The following is a 13,747-nucleotide window of genomic DNA, read 5'->3' as shown; positions in this document are numbered from 1 at the left end:
CCCTATTACCTATATAAATATATTTATCATTTAAAATAGCTCAAAATAAAATTGAAATACAAAATAAGTAGCCAAAAAAATACGAAGAGCATCAAAATGCTTGTTTATTGGGGGGGGTGGGAACCTTTACGGCAAGCCAAATCAAGAATCCTTCAGGGCCAACGTTGGCCACACTTTGCGTAGCCCCGCTGAAGACTTTCCTTAAAGGGTCTTTCTGAAAGCAAACTATAAGCAAAACCTGCTTAGATAGTGTCACCACACTTATAGGACCATTGTCCCAGACCCTGGTTAAGCCTAAACCAAGATTAAAAAGAATGTCCTATGGTGATTTACTATTGGCCCTGTGATTAGGCTTAATACATATCTAACATCCAACCTTTAAAGATGAGCTACAAGATTTTAACCATTTAAATGTGTTTCCCTTAAAAACTTAATGTAAGTCTAAACAGCTAGCTAAATGTCAAGGTAAGCCATTTCCAGTTCCAGTTGTTTTTACCTGTGACATAAAATGGTCATAATCTCAGGTCATAATCTGATGCGAGCATGACAAGCTCTCAGAAAAAGGGGTGTGTTCAAGTAAGGTATAAAATCTGTCCCTGTGTAGGTGAATTAAAGCTGGGTTTCATGGCTATATCTAATGTTATAGTGATAAATTACATCACGGTTTGTCACAATATACATTTCTGAGCATATTCTGGACCTCGCCAGTACATAAAAAGACTTACCAACTGCATGTTTGATTAACAACAGAGCACTATCAGTCCTGTTTAGTCAGACTTAGTGCAGCAGAGTGTGTGAAATACTGAATTCCAATAATTGGATTCATTGTTTTTGATAGTATTTTCAACATGTGGCACTACTTTGCCTGTTCTAACTGAGTCTAATGTTCCACACTGATACACAAAGTCTATTATCTGTATGCAAAAGCCTGTGTGTTATTTTTTTATCTGTTATTTCATTCTTAGACCTAAATATGCTAGCACTTTGTGGGAGCACTGATACTGCACAGAAAATAATTCAATCAGTAAAAAATACAGATCTAATTAACTGCTCCAGAACCAGCATGTAGCCTTAAGCATTCTTCATCCTGGAAAACACATACTGTAGATTACCAGGTCAAAATCCTAGTATAATAACATCAATATGACCCCAAGGTTGAGGTAAACTTTACTGCAACCTTCAGCACTTCAGCCAAAAAGTCTTAATTCCCCCTTTAATCCATCAGAGATGTGAGCAGTGCTGCTGCCACATTTAGTCTGGCGATCTTAATGAAATAATTACAGGGGGAATTCTCATCAACATAACTATGACGATCCAGTCATGTTCTCCACACCTGTGACCAGGTCAGTGTGAGGAGATTACATGGAAAATGCAAACACAGCACAGACAAAATGCACAAATCACATAGCATAAAATAACAGAAGCAGTTTGAAGGATTAAAACTTGGTAGGATGGGGGCAAAGTTCAGTACTGAAGGCATTAATCAGCCCTGTGATGTGGGCCTTATTCATCAATTCATCTGGCTTTTTAAAGCTCGGCACCTTTGAGCTTGAAGCAGGTGGCCCATACGTGATGTACACATAGACCAGGCCATATGTACAGCCAGTTTATGACTCCTATGATGCTCTATTCAGTATCATGTAACGGTCATAACACATTTCTCTAGACATAACAAAGATGATGTGTCTGCTCTGCCCATCTGACCGACCTAAATTTCTCTTTCTGTTGACTTTGCCTGGGTTACTCTCACTGTACTACTACAAGGACAATACAAAACAGCTCACTACGTCATCAAAAAAAAAGAGCATGCAGTCTGGTTAAGGGTCCATTTCTAGTGCACCACCAAGAGGGGGACACAAAGATGATGTTCGCTCGCTTCTTTCAGCACATCTGGTCCCCCCTGACACCTTCTTATTAGCCAGCTTCTTGTTCAGATTTCCCCGTTCCGCCTTAAACTGTGCAGCAGTGCTGCGCCATTTAAGGTGGAACGTGGAAATTCGAACAAGACACCAACTTCAGCCTCGTGTGTGAAAAGGATCCAGGCGGCACTAGTGGCCAGACTCGGTAATCCAGCTGAAGTTGCGGCTTTAGCTGCCTAGCTGCTGCAGCCCCCCGAGCAGCTTCGTCAGCAGGTTAGGGGGCTTCGCGTTCAACGCTGTGCCCCGCACACACGCAAGCCTAGTTTCACGCACACTGCTCCACTGCACCGCCCCTCTTCGTTTTACACACACCCAAGCGCACATCTGCACGCAGCGCGCTGGAAGCGAGCCGCGCATCTACGCTGGCTGTCATGAACACAACGGCTCTCACTCACTCACTCTCTCTCTCTCACTCTCACGCCCGCTCCTCCTCAAAACTTCTCCGCGCAGACGGAACGCCTCCATCCCGCTCCGGCCGCTCTCAGAGCCGCGGTGCTCGGTGAACAGCTGCCGTGCTCCATGTAGTGGGAATGAGTGCGCGCGTCTGCCCGGCTCGACCCCCTCATACCCGCTGCACCCCCAAACAGCCTTCGGCGTCACTGCGTGCTGCAGCCAAGGTAACCAAGTCTCGCGAGATTCGCTCAGGTAACGAGAGGCAGCAGCGAGAGGAGCCGAGATATACAGCAGAGATGTGTGATGACGCCACTTCACCTTTCGATCCGATATTAACCAATCGTGATATCGTGATATCGACACAAATACCGAGACTTAAAAAAAAACTTATGCAGCATATGAAAATGGAAATTAATTGTAGGCATGTGTTCTGCTATGATATTCGTATTTGAGTAGTAATTTATTATGTTTTTTTTTGTTGCAATTTTATCATGTATGAATTCATTCTTCTTCTTCTCCTTTCGGCTGCTCCCTTTAGGGGTCGCCACAGCGGATCATCTGGCTCCTTCTTGCCCTATCCACTGCCTCCTCTACTTTTACACCAACCATCTCCATGTCCACCTTCACTACATCCATAAACCTTCTCTGAGATCTACCTCTTCTCCTTCTACCCGGCAGCTCCATCTCCAACATTCTTTGACCAATGTATCCAATATTCCTCCTCAACACATGTCCAAACCATCTCAACCTGGCCTCTCTGGCTTTATCTCCAAACTGCTCCACCTTCACTGCCCCTCTGATCTGCTCATTTTTAATCTTGTCCAGCCTTGTCACTCCCAACGAAAATCTCAGCATCTTCATCTCCACCACCTCCAGCTCAGCCTCCTGTCTTTTAGACAGAGCCACAGTCTCCAAACCATACATCATAGCAGGACGCACTACTGTCTTGTAAACCTTCCCTTTCACTCTCGCTGCTATCCTTCTGTCACACATCAGCCTAAGATATTTGAAGTCCTCCACCTTTATGACCTCTACTCCTTGCATATTCACCTTTCCACCTGCCTCCCTTTGATTCACACACATGTATTCCGTCTTGTCTCTACTGACCTTCATTCCTCTCCTCTCCAGTGCAAACCTCCACCTCTCCAGATTCTCTTCCACCTGCTCTCTACTCTCACCACAGATTACAATGTCATCTTGAAACATCATGGTCCATGGAGCCTCCTGCCTGACCTCATCTGTCAACCTGTCCATCACCATTGCAAACAAGAAGGGGCTCAAAGCTGATCCCTGATGTAGCCCTACCTTCACCTTGAAACCAGTTGTCACTCCAACTGCACACCTCACCACTGTCTCACTATCCTCATACATGTCCTGCACCACCCTAACATAGTTTTCAGCTACACCTGACTTCCTCATACAGTACCACAGTTCCTCTCTTGGCACCCTATCATATGCCTTCTCTAGATCCACAAAGACACAGCGTAGCTCCTTCTGACCTTCTCTGTACTTCTCTACCAACACTCTCAATGCAAAAATTGCATCTGTGGTGCTCTTTCTGGGCATGATACCAAACTGCTGCTCACTGATCTGAACCTCTCACCTTAGCCTTGCTTCAACAACTCTTTCTCATACCTTCATGGTGTGGCTCATAAAAAATTATTATTATAATTTTTTAAAGCTTTAATATGTTTTTACAATCAAAATTGTTTCACTAGTATTTCTTCAGTCCCTGATTTCTGTACAAGCTCAGCTACATTGTAAATGAGGGTCACCCTCAATGCACTCCAAGTTTAAATAAAAGTTGATTGATTGATTGCAGTTTAAATCCTTTGCACTAAGCAAGGCAAGTATATTTGCATCACACATTTCATACAGGTGAACCCCCTCTGCTAAGAATTCCTTACCCTGTTAAAAAGTGACAAAAGTCAGAAGCAAAAGAAAGATTTTATTTTATTATTTTATTTGGAACTTTTGGCACAAACTGAACTTCACACCTACTGATGTAATCACACATCACACTGATTCTGAAAAATCAGTGGAATTCTCCTTTAAGGAGCCTGAGAGGCACAAGCGAACAGATGTTTTTGAGATGTCCGAGATGTTTCCTGAGTCCTTGCGCATCTTACATGAGTAGTGCATTGGTAGTAAATGAACTAACTGTCTGTTTGTTAATATAATGCTATACAATCTGCCATCGAACAGCCTTTGCTGTGTATCATGGGGCTGTGTCTGTGTATGTATGTGTATGAAGTGCAGAAGAAGAGAGTTCCTATCTTGCACATTCATTTGCTACAATAATGTTTCACGTTTTAGCACCAAGTAGACAATTAGTCCTATAAAACGACTGATATTAATTCACATCTTATGAAAAACACATATTCTCAATATTTTGATGTGAGAGTTGATTTTCAGAAAGACATCAGAATCAGAAGAATCAACATTTCAGCATTAGAGAGAGAAGTCAAGAGGAGTAAAAAAGGACTACAGAAGATTTTAAACTGTTATATGAGCTGATTTGCTTACCTTTCTCTTTTGTTTACACTCATGTAGGCTTATTATGAAGTCTTTTTGGCCTGTTATGACTTAAGACCTGTTCCCTAGACTGTGCATGTGTATTCAAATAAGTCAATATTACAAAATCTGAAGGTATTATCAATATCATAGAACAGTTCCTGTATCTTTTCTTCTCACGTACACCCATGTAGCCTGCATGCAGATACACATGGTAGTGAAATCACTAATTCTAATAATGACTCCTATGAATTTGTCATAACCCATCTGCACTTTTGGCCGCTCTCTGCAGTTTATTTGAATGTGTAAGAAGAAAGTAGACATTTCAATGATATCAAATGTGTGACCTTTTTTAACACTGTGCACTTTGTGTCTGTTCCTGGAGTTGATCTGAACATGTATTCAAATACACTATTATTACAATATTTGTGGCTATTATTAACACCATGCTGACTAGGGTAGAAAGTTGTACATAACAGCGGATGTGCTAGAGTCTGTAATTGTAGGTAGAACTCGTGTGGTGGTGATTTTCTAAGCAAGTGAAAGAAAGATGACAGAACAACAAATGTCAGCTACCGAATGTTTATTAAGTTGAGGTTGAGCTTTGAGGATGGGGAGTTCAGAGATCAGAGATGATTTAACTTTAACCCCATATAGTGGAGTTCGCAAGACATGCAAGAGCTTGTCTTGTAATTTATTATGTCAAATTGTAACAACGATGGGTCAGTGTGTTGCACGATTAAACAAAAAATCAGGTCAGTAAATCATCCATAGCATGTGTTAGGTGAGGCACCCCTCTGATCAGCTAGGCACTGTTAAAAGTACTTTTAAAGTAACTAACTACTCTTATCTGCATGGACTTTACTGTCGCTTAACTACTTTCAGTGAAGATGCTACCTTTCCTGGCAATGCAGTTCACCAACATTAACTTCACTACTCACTGTCCAAAAGTCTTCATCAATCCTCCTCTACAGTTCAACATGCTGAATAAACACAAAGCGAAACAAAAAACTTTACTCTCCTCACATTCAGTAGAATCTCTTAGTCAACTTCATGCATAAACCTGTTCTTTGGCGCACAGTTGGACAGCAGAACGTTGTACATTGGGACAGTGTAGGTTAAATGTGTGCATTAAGGAAATGGTGGTACACGTGCTGGATTGCTTGATTTTAATAATAACTTTAGTCACAGTTCTTCCATTTAGTATCATAAATGTATGTTGAAGAAACAAAGCCTACTTTGGATCATTACTTACGTCACACACAGTGTGCTATACATGTTATAAAGCTGATCCGTGAGACGAGTGTTGATGGATAGGCTTATGAGAGACAGACAGAGAAGGAGAAAGAGAGAGAGAGGAGGGGTTGGTAAAAGGATGGGATGGGGCTTAAAGCAGGAGTTGTTGGGGGTTCATGAGGTTCACTCTTCACAGGTCATCGGTCTCCCCATCGAATGGGATGGTTTCCATCTCCAGGTGAATGTTACCTGGTTCCCCACTGCCCACCCAGCCAATGGGAGTGCGGTTGAAGGAGGGTCGCGAGCTGATATCATGCTGATACACCACTGCAGGCTCAGGTTCCTCTGTCACCACGTCAATGTCTGGCAGCTGGAAGGTCATCAACTGGGAAGCTTTCTCAAAGCCTCCAAAGGGCATAGCGGTCCTATGGACAGATATACGGGCCACACATTTATGTTTGCAATCGACTTCCTGAAATTAAAATATTTGTTTTAGTCATTTCAGTCAGATACATTTTTTTCTCATTGTGGTAGTTGTGAGAAATAGGCTCTGGAATTAGGATCAATACTCTCAAAACAGTCTTATTGTGAGAAATAGAAAGTACATTGACTATGTTTAAGATGCTCTCACTTGCCAAGATATCATTTTTTGTAGTGATGGCAGTGATTTTTTTTAAATGCTTTAAAAATGTTGATTTTAAACTTTGGAACATTATTGTAACAGGTAGCATGAATGAAAATGCACTGCCATGTAGAACCTGTTGAAGGTCTTGTATTTCGGCAGGTCACGTTGAACACAGGGACCCGGCATATGCGGCTTCATGGTAGCCATGAGCTCCTGGTTGCCCTTCATGGCTCGTTCCCAGGGGGATATGTATGTCTTCACGTATTCCTTTCTTTTTTTAGCCTTCTCTAAAGCAGCCTTAGCACTTTCCTCACCTGCAGAGACAGTGAAGTTGATGAAAAAAATAAGCAGGCAATAAAGGCAAATTAACTTTACACACAATAATTGCTCTATATTAGGACTCTCAAACTACTGGAAGGTCGTAGCACCATATTGTTTGAAGCATCAGATACCAAACTGAAAGACCACCGCTCAAAAAACAATGAATTCCAGCCTGCTGCTTCTCAAATCTGAGTAGTGAAGTATGATCTGTGCTGAAGCGTATGATTCAGGCACACGTTTATCTCCATATGGGCGCTGTTGACTTACATAGATGTGAAGTCAGTGTGGGTGAGCTGGGCAGTGTATGGAGGTCACCATCTGGACCCTTGTCTGCTACTCACTCTGAGAGGCATCTGCCAATCCAATAACTATTCCTCCTGCCCCTGCTGCCCCTGTTGCCCCTGCTGCCCCTGCTGCGCCTCCGGTAGCTATTCCGCCTCCAGCTATCCCATATCCTACCCCCTTGCCCAAGCTTCCTGGTTTGGGAGGGGGCACAGGTGCATGCCCGCCAACACCAGCCTGGCCAACCATCTGAACGCCAACCAGACGGCCACCAACATCCATCATCTGGCCCCCAAGGCTAGGCACCAGCCTTTGGAGGTTATCCTGGGACCAGAGGTCACATTCAGAACAGTCAGATCATGTTATACACGCAAGGGCTGTCATTAAGAAAAATGCATTTGGTATTCAGTGTGGGGTCTGTGGAGTAGTGGTTTCTCACCATAGACTCAGGGCTGAAGAGGTCAGGATTATTCTCATAGATGAACTTCTCCACACGCTGCTGCCTCATTTTGAACATCTTAGAGCCTTTGTTCTTCATCAAGGACAGTTCCTCCAGCATGATGTCCTTGGGTGCTCGGATCTTCGTCCCCAAGTCAAACTCTGAGGCCTCAGGCTCTGACTCATACTCTATTGCAGGACAGAGTGGTGAGTAGTTAATATGCTTCATTGCTTTGCCTTCTTATGACTGTGTTCCTATACATGAGTCCCAGTACATCCCCATACATCAGTCCCATAACTCAAGAGTACCTTGTTCTCTGAATTCTCTTAACCAATGTGAGGCTGTAATATTTAGTCATTGGTTGCATCTCAGTTTTCTACAAAAGTGTACGAAGTACAGAGCAAAAGCTCAAAGTAATTTTTATTACTTTGCTATTTCTTTTCTAAACTCCTCTGTTTTCTAACATCACAGTTCATTATTAGATTGAACCCCTGGGTATCCAATTCTTCCCAAGTCAGAATTAATAGGGTTAGGTATAAATCATTATAATTCAAAAAGGGTTAAATGCATCATCACAAGAGTCACAAGAAGCTGACAGTAGCTTCACATCCTGTATCACATCACATCCTGACAGTAGCTTACATAGCATGGTGGAGGTCATGCTTCTCAAAATATTTGTCCTTTATTTCCTTATTTAATCCACATATTTCCAAGAAACCCAGGAGCAGTTTAAGACTTTCATTCCTCGCTCTAATAACTACATATGTTGTTAAATTACTTCTCTAGAAGTCCTTGAAAAATGCATTGTATTTAATCAATAATAAGCCTTAAGACTAAGAACTGGAAAGCAAGCCTGGATGGTAAGGGGTTATCCTGCGTATGCTTTGCCTTGGAAAATCATCCTCCCGGATTCAGTGGAACGCACAGGGAGTGACAGAGTGAGCAAGGAAGCCGGAAATTACATTCGGACAGAATTGCGTTGGTCTCAGAACTGGCAGATATGCAGTGAAACTGCAATTTACTGTAACTGAGAACAGAAATCTATCTGAATTATTCATCACCTGGAAGTGATTGTGGTTCGGGCAAAACAAAGCCCAGGCACTTCAGAAATGGTGAAATAACAATAAATGCTGAGATCATAGGAGAAAGTCAGATGACAGCATACCAATTATCTCCTCTATGTTAATACCTTTTTCTGTTTTCATAATGGGAGAAATATTGTATACATTACGGAAAGGAAAACATGTTGATTAGCATTATTTCCCAGCTGATCCTGTTTATAGTCTTGCTGCACAATACAGCTCCCATGCGGGAATGAGAGGTACTTGTGTGATAATTGGAAAGACAGCTGGCATTTCTGCTGTGAAATCTGTGGAATAAGCGTTTGTGTGCGTGACAGTCTTCCCCTCATTAGAACATGTACAGTGTAACCATGCAGAACGTCTTTGACAAGCTCCCAAACCTTGACAGTGCCTCCCACAGACAAACTAATTGTGCTATAAATAACTTCAATCTTTTTTGTCTCTCCGTTTGACCTAAGCACATAGTCACAGCGGACTGGCTCCATGACTAGCCGCTGAGTCAGAGGCCTCGCCTCAGGCCCTTTGCTTAAACACTGCCTCTGCTTTGTGCTCCACTGATAATCTCTCTCCTCATTCACCATATCATCACTCAGTGAGTGTGGTTCACAGATGAGGTGAGCTGAACAAACAAGTGCCACATGAAAAAGACTTCAAAAGCAAGAGCTGCTGGACTATCACTGTCTGCAAATCAGGAATGTACTGTTGGTTCTCATTAGCCTTTTTGCAAATTAGGAATGAAATTCTACAAACTAAAGCTGTACTACTGTCAAAACAAACATGTGTTGCACATTCTTTACACCAAGAACTTCCAACCCCGTTCCTGGACAGCTGGCCTGGAGTAGGTTTGAGGCTGGAGATACACACTTAACACAAAGGCATGTCCTGCAGGCTCACCGTTCTGAGTGACATGGGAGAGGTCAGTGATGATTCTGGATGTTTTTTTCCTCTTGTTGGGAGGGGCAGGTGTTCCAGAGAGAGGCATGATTCCAAACTGGGGAAACAGAAAAGGGTAAGACTGACTCAGCACAGCCTACTCGGAGTCACTCGATTTTAAAGGGTGTATCCTGCCTTCCGCCCGATGACTGCTGGGATAGGCTCCAGCACCCCACCCCCCCCGGCAACCCTTACGGAGAGGCGGCTTAGAAAATGGATGGATGGATGGATGATATTATATTTATTTATTTAAATATCTTACAATTAAGAGGCTCCTTGGAAATTCAGAATATATATATATATATATACACACACACACACACACACACACACACACACACACACACACACACACACACACACACGTGCATCTGCAAACCAAACAGTTATGGGTACCCTTTATCCCCTCAGGAACATCGGTTGTACTCTACTTATTGCATTGCATTGTGGGATTGTTTGAATGCACTGGATATTCTGCACAATGTGTTCAGACACCACCACAAAATGATGAAACCTCAAAGTTGTGCATTACACAGTTTCGGCCATGAAGGGGGGAAAAGCTAAAGCTAGTGAGTTTTTCAGTCTTACCTTCTTTTTACTAGCCTTGTGCAAACTAAACTGTTTATATGCCTGTTTAGATATATACTGTACTGTATATATACTATACTGTTTAGATGCCTGATAGCCAGTTCTTCAGTTTACTGGTAGTTTAAACATTAAACACAGCAATGCTTTGGGTACTAGATTAGATTAGTTACTGTAGCTAGCAAAGTTTGAATTGGAGTTCACTTGAATCAAAACAACATGATTTTAATGGCAGCGGTGCTATACAATATAATTCATAAGTTACTACATTTGGTTTGATCAAAAAATGAAGATTTCCGAGGAAATTGGTCAACTACGGTCGACCAACATTAACAAGTAATATTAGCACTCTAGCCATGAAGGCGTAGCTCTAGCCTGAATAGGCCATAACCTATGAAGAGCTCTCTGCTGTATTCAAGATTAACAGTTGTTGCTAAAACAAAACAACAGAACTAAACTGAAGTGACTACGCATAACTCTGTGTACGCAATAGGGGAGTCCGGTTTTAGCACTGAATTTATGTTTAAAGTGGCTGCCATCTGAGTGCAGCTACATGGTGGAGTTTTGTCCATTTTTATTGTGCACAATAAGTCATAATATGCTGTAAACCTCATTATCAAGTCTCTGTGACCATAATGAAGACCTGAATGCAGGTTACGAGAAGTTTTGACATGTATTTATGGAAAAGGTCTGGGTGTCTGTTGACTATTGTTTTTAATGAGCAGCATTAGCCTCCCAGCTCCCGTGCTAAAGAAGTTAAATTTGGACACCAGACATGTCTTGGCTGATAGATTACTAGGGTAAGTGGAAAATTGTGAAAATTTGCGAGTCATTTCTTGGAATTCCCGTCTAAACAAATACAGCAGTATAAAAAAAAGGACGTGACGTACTGAGATGGCTGTGGGTGGGTTTACTGAGTTATACTAATCATACTTGGGTGCTTGAAAAAGGAAAAGGCTCACCAGTTACGTCGACAACATCCTTTCGGGTTTAAGCAACCCTCAAAAAAATGGAACCAGTTGACCAGGAGTACTGCACCACTGGACTAAAAGGCCACTGTGGTAATACACATGCAGGGTAGTTGATGTGTATGTGTCTGACCTCACATTCCACAAATTCCAAGGTGAAGCCTGAGAAAGGAAAACCTGTAACCCACCCCTGCCTTCAGTTTGTTCGTGCTCTTATCATCTGACACAAGCGCTAGACACAACTCTCAACAGCCTTCCTTCAGGTGGAAGGACATGAGCAACCTCTGGAGTCATCACATAACCAGTGAACAGTGGGATATATTGGGATTATGCAGCTTTTTAACGTCTGTTGTGTGTTGTGGGTCAAACACACCTTGTTCAGTTATCAGCATTTTTCATTTTGCATGTCCATGTAATGTTTAATGTATATTTAGTTGAATCATGCATTTTAAATGTGAATAACGTACAGTATCTCTGTATTCTTAAGACTCTGCTAATGGCAAACACTGCATTGCAATGACATGTCTGTAACTCAATCCACTCCAGCTATTTTTAAACACCATTTTGGAGCGAGACCTTTTAGCAGCTAGTGGTGGCGTCAGTGACACATCAGGTGATTGGATTCAGACACCCACAAACTCACATAGGTGCACATACTGACATAATTCTACAAAGAATTTGGGAATCCTCCTCAAAGTTGAATAATTACGCTGGTGTGTAAGTGGCGGGATATGGTGGCGCTCTTCTATGGTCCTTGCGAGCTGTGAATCACTGAGCTCAAGTTCCCCCCAGCTGGATATTCCAGGCTTTACACTCCTTATAAAATCAACAGCCGGGCAGTGGAGGGAGGGCAGCCCAGCATTTCTCTGGCTGCTTGTGTCTTTAAGGCATGCACCCAAAATCAAATGCTTATCTAAAAGTGACCATGCAAGCTTTAACGAGACTCAAATATATGTGATGTGTCTGATTCATGTCTAATTCTAGTCATAAGAAGTAAGAAAAGATTAATGTCTGTGTTAATATTAATATATATTATAAATATGATATATTAATTTGTGTATCTGGCAGCTGATTGTTAACGGGTGCATGCAGTTGGTTAGTAAAGACAGCCCAGTCCACTCACCCAGGTTCAAGGCTTCTCTAAGGAAGTGATCTCAAGAGGAAGAGGTAAAAGCTTCTGATTAATCAAAAGTTTACAAATCCCAGGGTGCCTCTGACCTGTGGCTGGACCAAGATCCCAGGGAGTGCAAAATCCAGTCGAGACTTGGACGGCAGATCTTCGAGGAGGGAGGGAGAATTGGTGTGGGTGTGAGAGAGGTGGGGGTGTGAGGTGGAGGGGTCTCTCAGTCTGCCCTGCACGAAGTGCTGATGGTGATATCAAGAGACTAATATCTTTCTTGCAGATGCTTCATGGACTAAATATAACAGAGGGGGATGGAGAGAGAAGGAGCAAAGATGGCTCTACATATTGGGGGTGGTGATTGACCTGTCCCGTTTCCTCCTGCCTCAGGGAAGCTTTTCACCTTTTCCATCATATATACGACCCCAAGCTGTCAGTTGGTGTTGATTTACAGTAACTTCTCTGTTTTCTGTTTGGTCATTATTGTAACTTTTGTCTTAACACTAAACACCAGGACAACAGTAGGAAAGAGTAAGATCTCACCAAACCCACAATATAAAAAGCAGCTCCTAGACTAGGAAGCTGGTGAATACTCCCCCAACCCCCTTCAGAGAATTCAGAGGGTTATATTGTCATATCCTGACATAATCAGGATGTTGCCATGCTTGTAAAAATAGGAAATGTACTATCATTAAAAAGTAGAGGGACATTAACTGCCTTAAATATAGGAGGAAATCGTGCAGGGATGTTGTCAGTATACACTGCAAATGTCTAACTGTGAACTGCACCTTCCTTCTACACATTGTGCTAGAGTGTTGAAAATAGACATAGACTACTTTTAGTTTTCCAAGTGTTGTTAAGTGATGGGCCTCACAGCACGCTCACATATAAGCATGCATATACATATACACACATAGTGGTGTTTGAAAGTCTGTGAAGCTTGTAGAAGTTTCTATATTTACGCATAAATTTGACCTAAAACTTCATCAGATTTTTACACAAATCCTAATAGTACAACTCCAGTTCCAAATAAGTTGGGACTGTGTAAAATGTAATTAAATGTAAATAAAAACAGAATGCAATGATTTGCAAATCTCATAGACCCATATTTTATCCACAGTAGAACATAGAACACATAATCAGATGTTGAAAGTGAGACATTTTACCATTTCATGAAAAACATTAACTCATTTAGAACTTGACAGCAAAGCGTCTCTAAAAAGGTGCAACAAAAGGATAGAAAAGTAAGTGATACTAATAAAAACAGTTGGAGGAGCATATTGCAACAAGCCCACATGACTGGGTATAAAAAGAGCATTTTAGAGAGGAA

At 42.0% G+C, this 13,747-nt stretch overlaps 2 protein-coding genes across 6 annotated transcripts in view; both read right to left on the bottom strand.

The window, feature by feature from the left end:
- Positions 1–2,504, bottom strand: part of usp54a (ubiquitin specific peptidase 54a) — a 76,999-nt gene extending 74,495 nt beyond the window's left edge. For 3 of the 5 annotated variants that reach the window (XM_037538607.1, XM_037538608.1, XM_037538609.1), the window contains exon 1: positions 2,319–2,504. The gene's annotated coding sequence lies outside the window, so the exon portion shown is untranslated. The remainder of the gene's footprint in view (positions 1–2,318) is intronic. The other 2 variants (XM_017715852.2, XM_037538606.1) reach the window with 1 other exon arrangement.
- Positions 2,505–5,392: 2,888 nt separating this feature from the next.
- myoz1a (myozenin 1a) lies at positions 5,393–12,637 on the bottom strand. Its single transcript, XM_017715848.2, has 6 exons — positions 12,421–12,637; positions 9,706–9,802; positions 7,730–7,917; positions 7,350–7,614; positions 6,821–7,001; positions 5,393–6,487 (listed from the first exon to the last, which is right to left on the bottom strand). The coding sequence occupies exons 2-6, from the start codon at positions 9,791–9,793 to the stop codon at positions 6,253–6,255; spliced, it is 957 nt and encodes a 318-aa protein (XP_017571337.1). The 5' UTR covers positions 9,794–9,802; positions 12,421–12,637; the 3' UTR covers positions 5,393–6,252.
- Positions 12,638–13,747: the final 1,110 nt, after the last annotated feature.

The sequence above is a fragment of the Pygocentrus nattereri genome, chromosome 5 (genome assembly GCF_015220715.1).
Source record: "Pygocentrus nattereri isolate fPygNat1 chromosome 5, fPygNat1.pri, whole genome shotgun sequence".
In the NCBI taxonomy this organism is placed as follows: Eukaryota; Metazoa; Chordata; class Actinopteri; order Characiformes; family Serrasalmidae; genus Pygocentrus; species Pygocentrus nattereri.
This window is presented reverse-complemented; position numbering and strand designations above follow the sequence as displayed.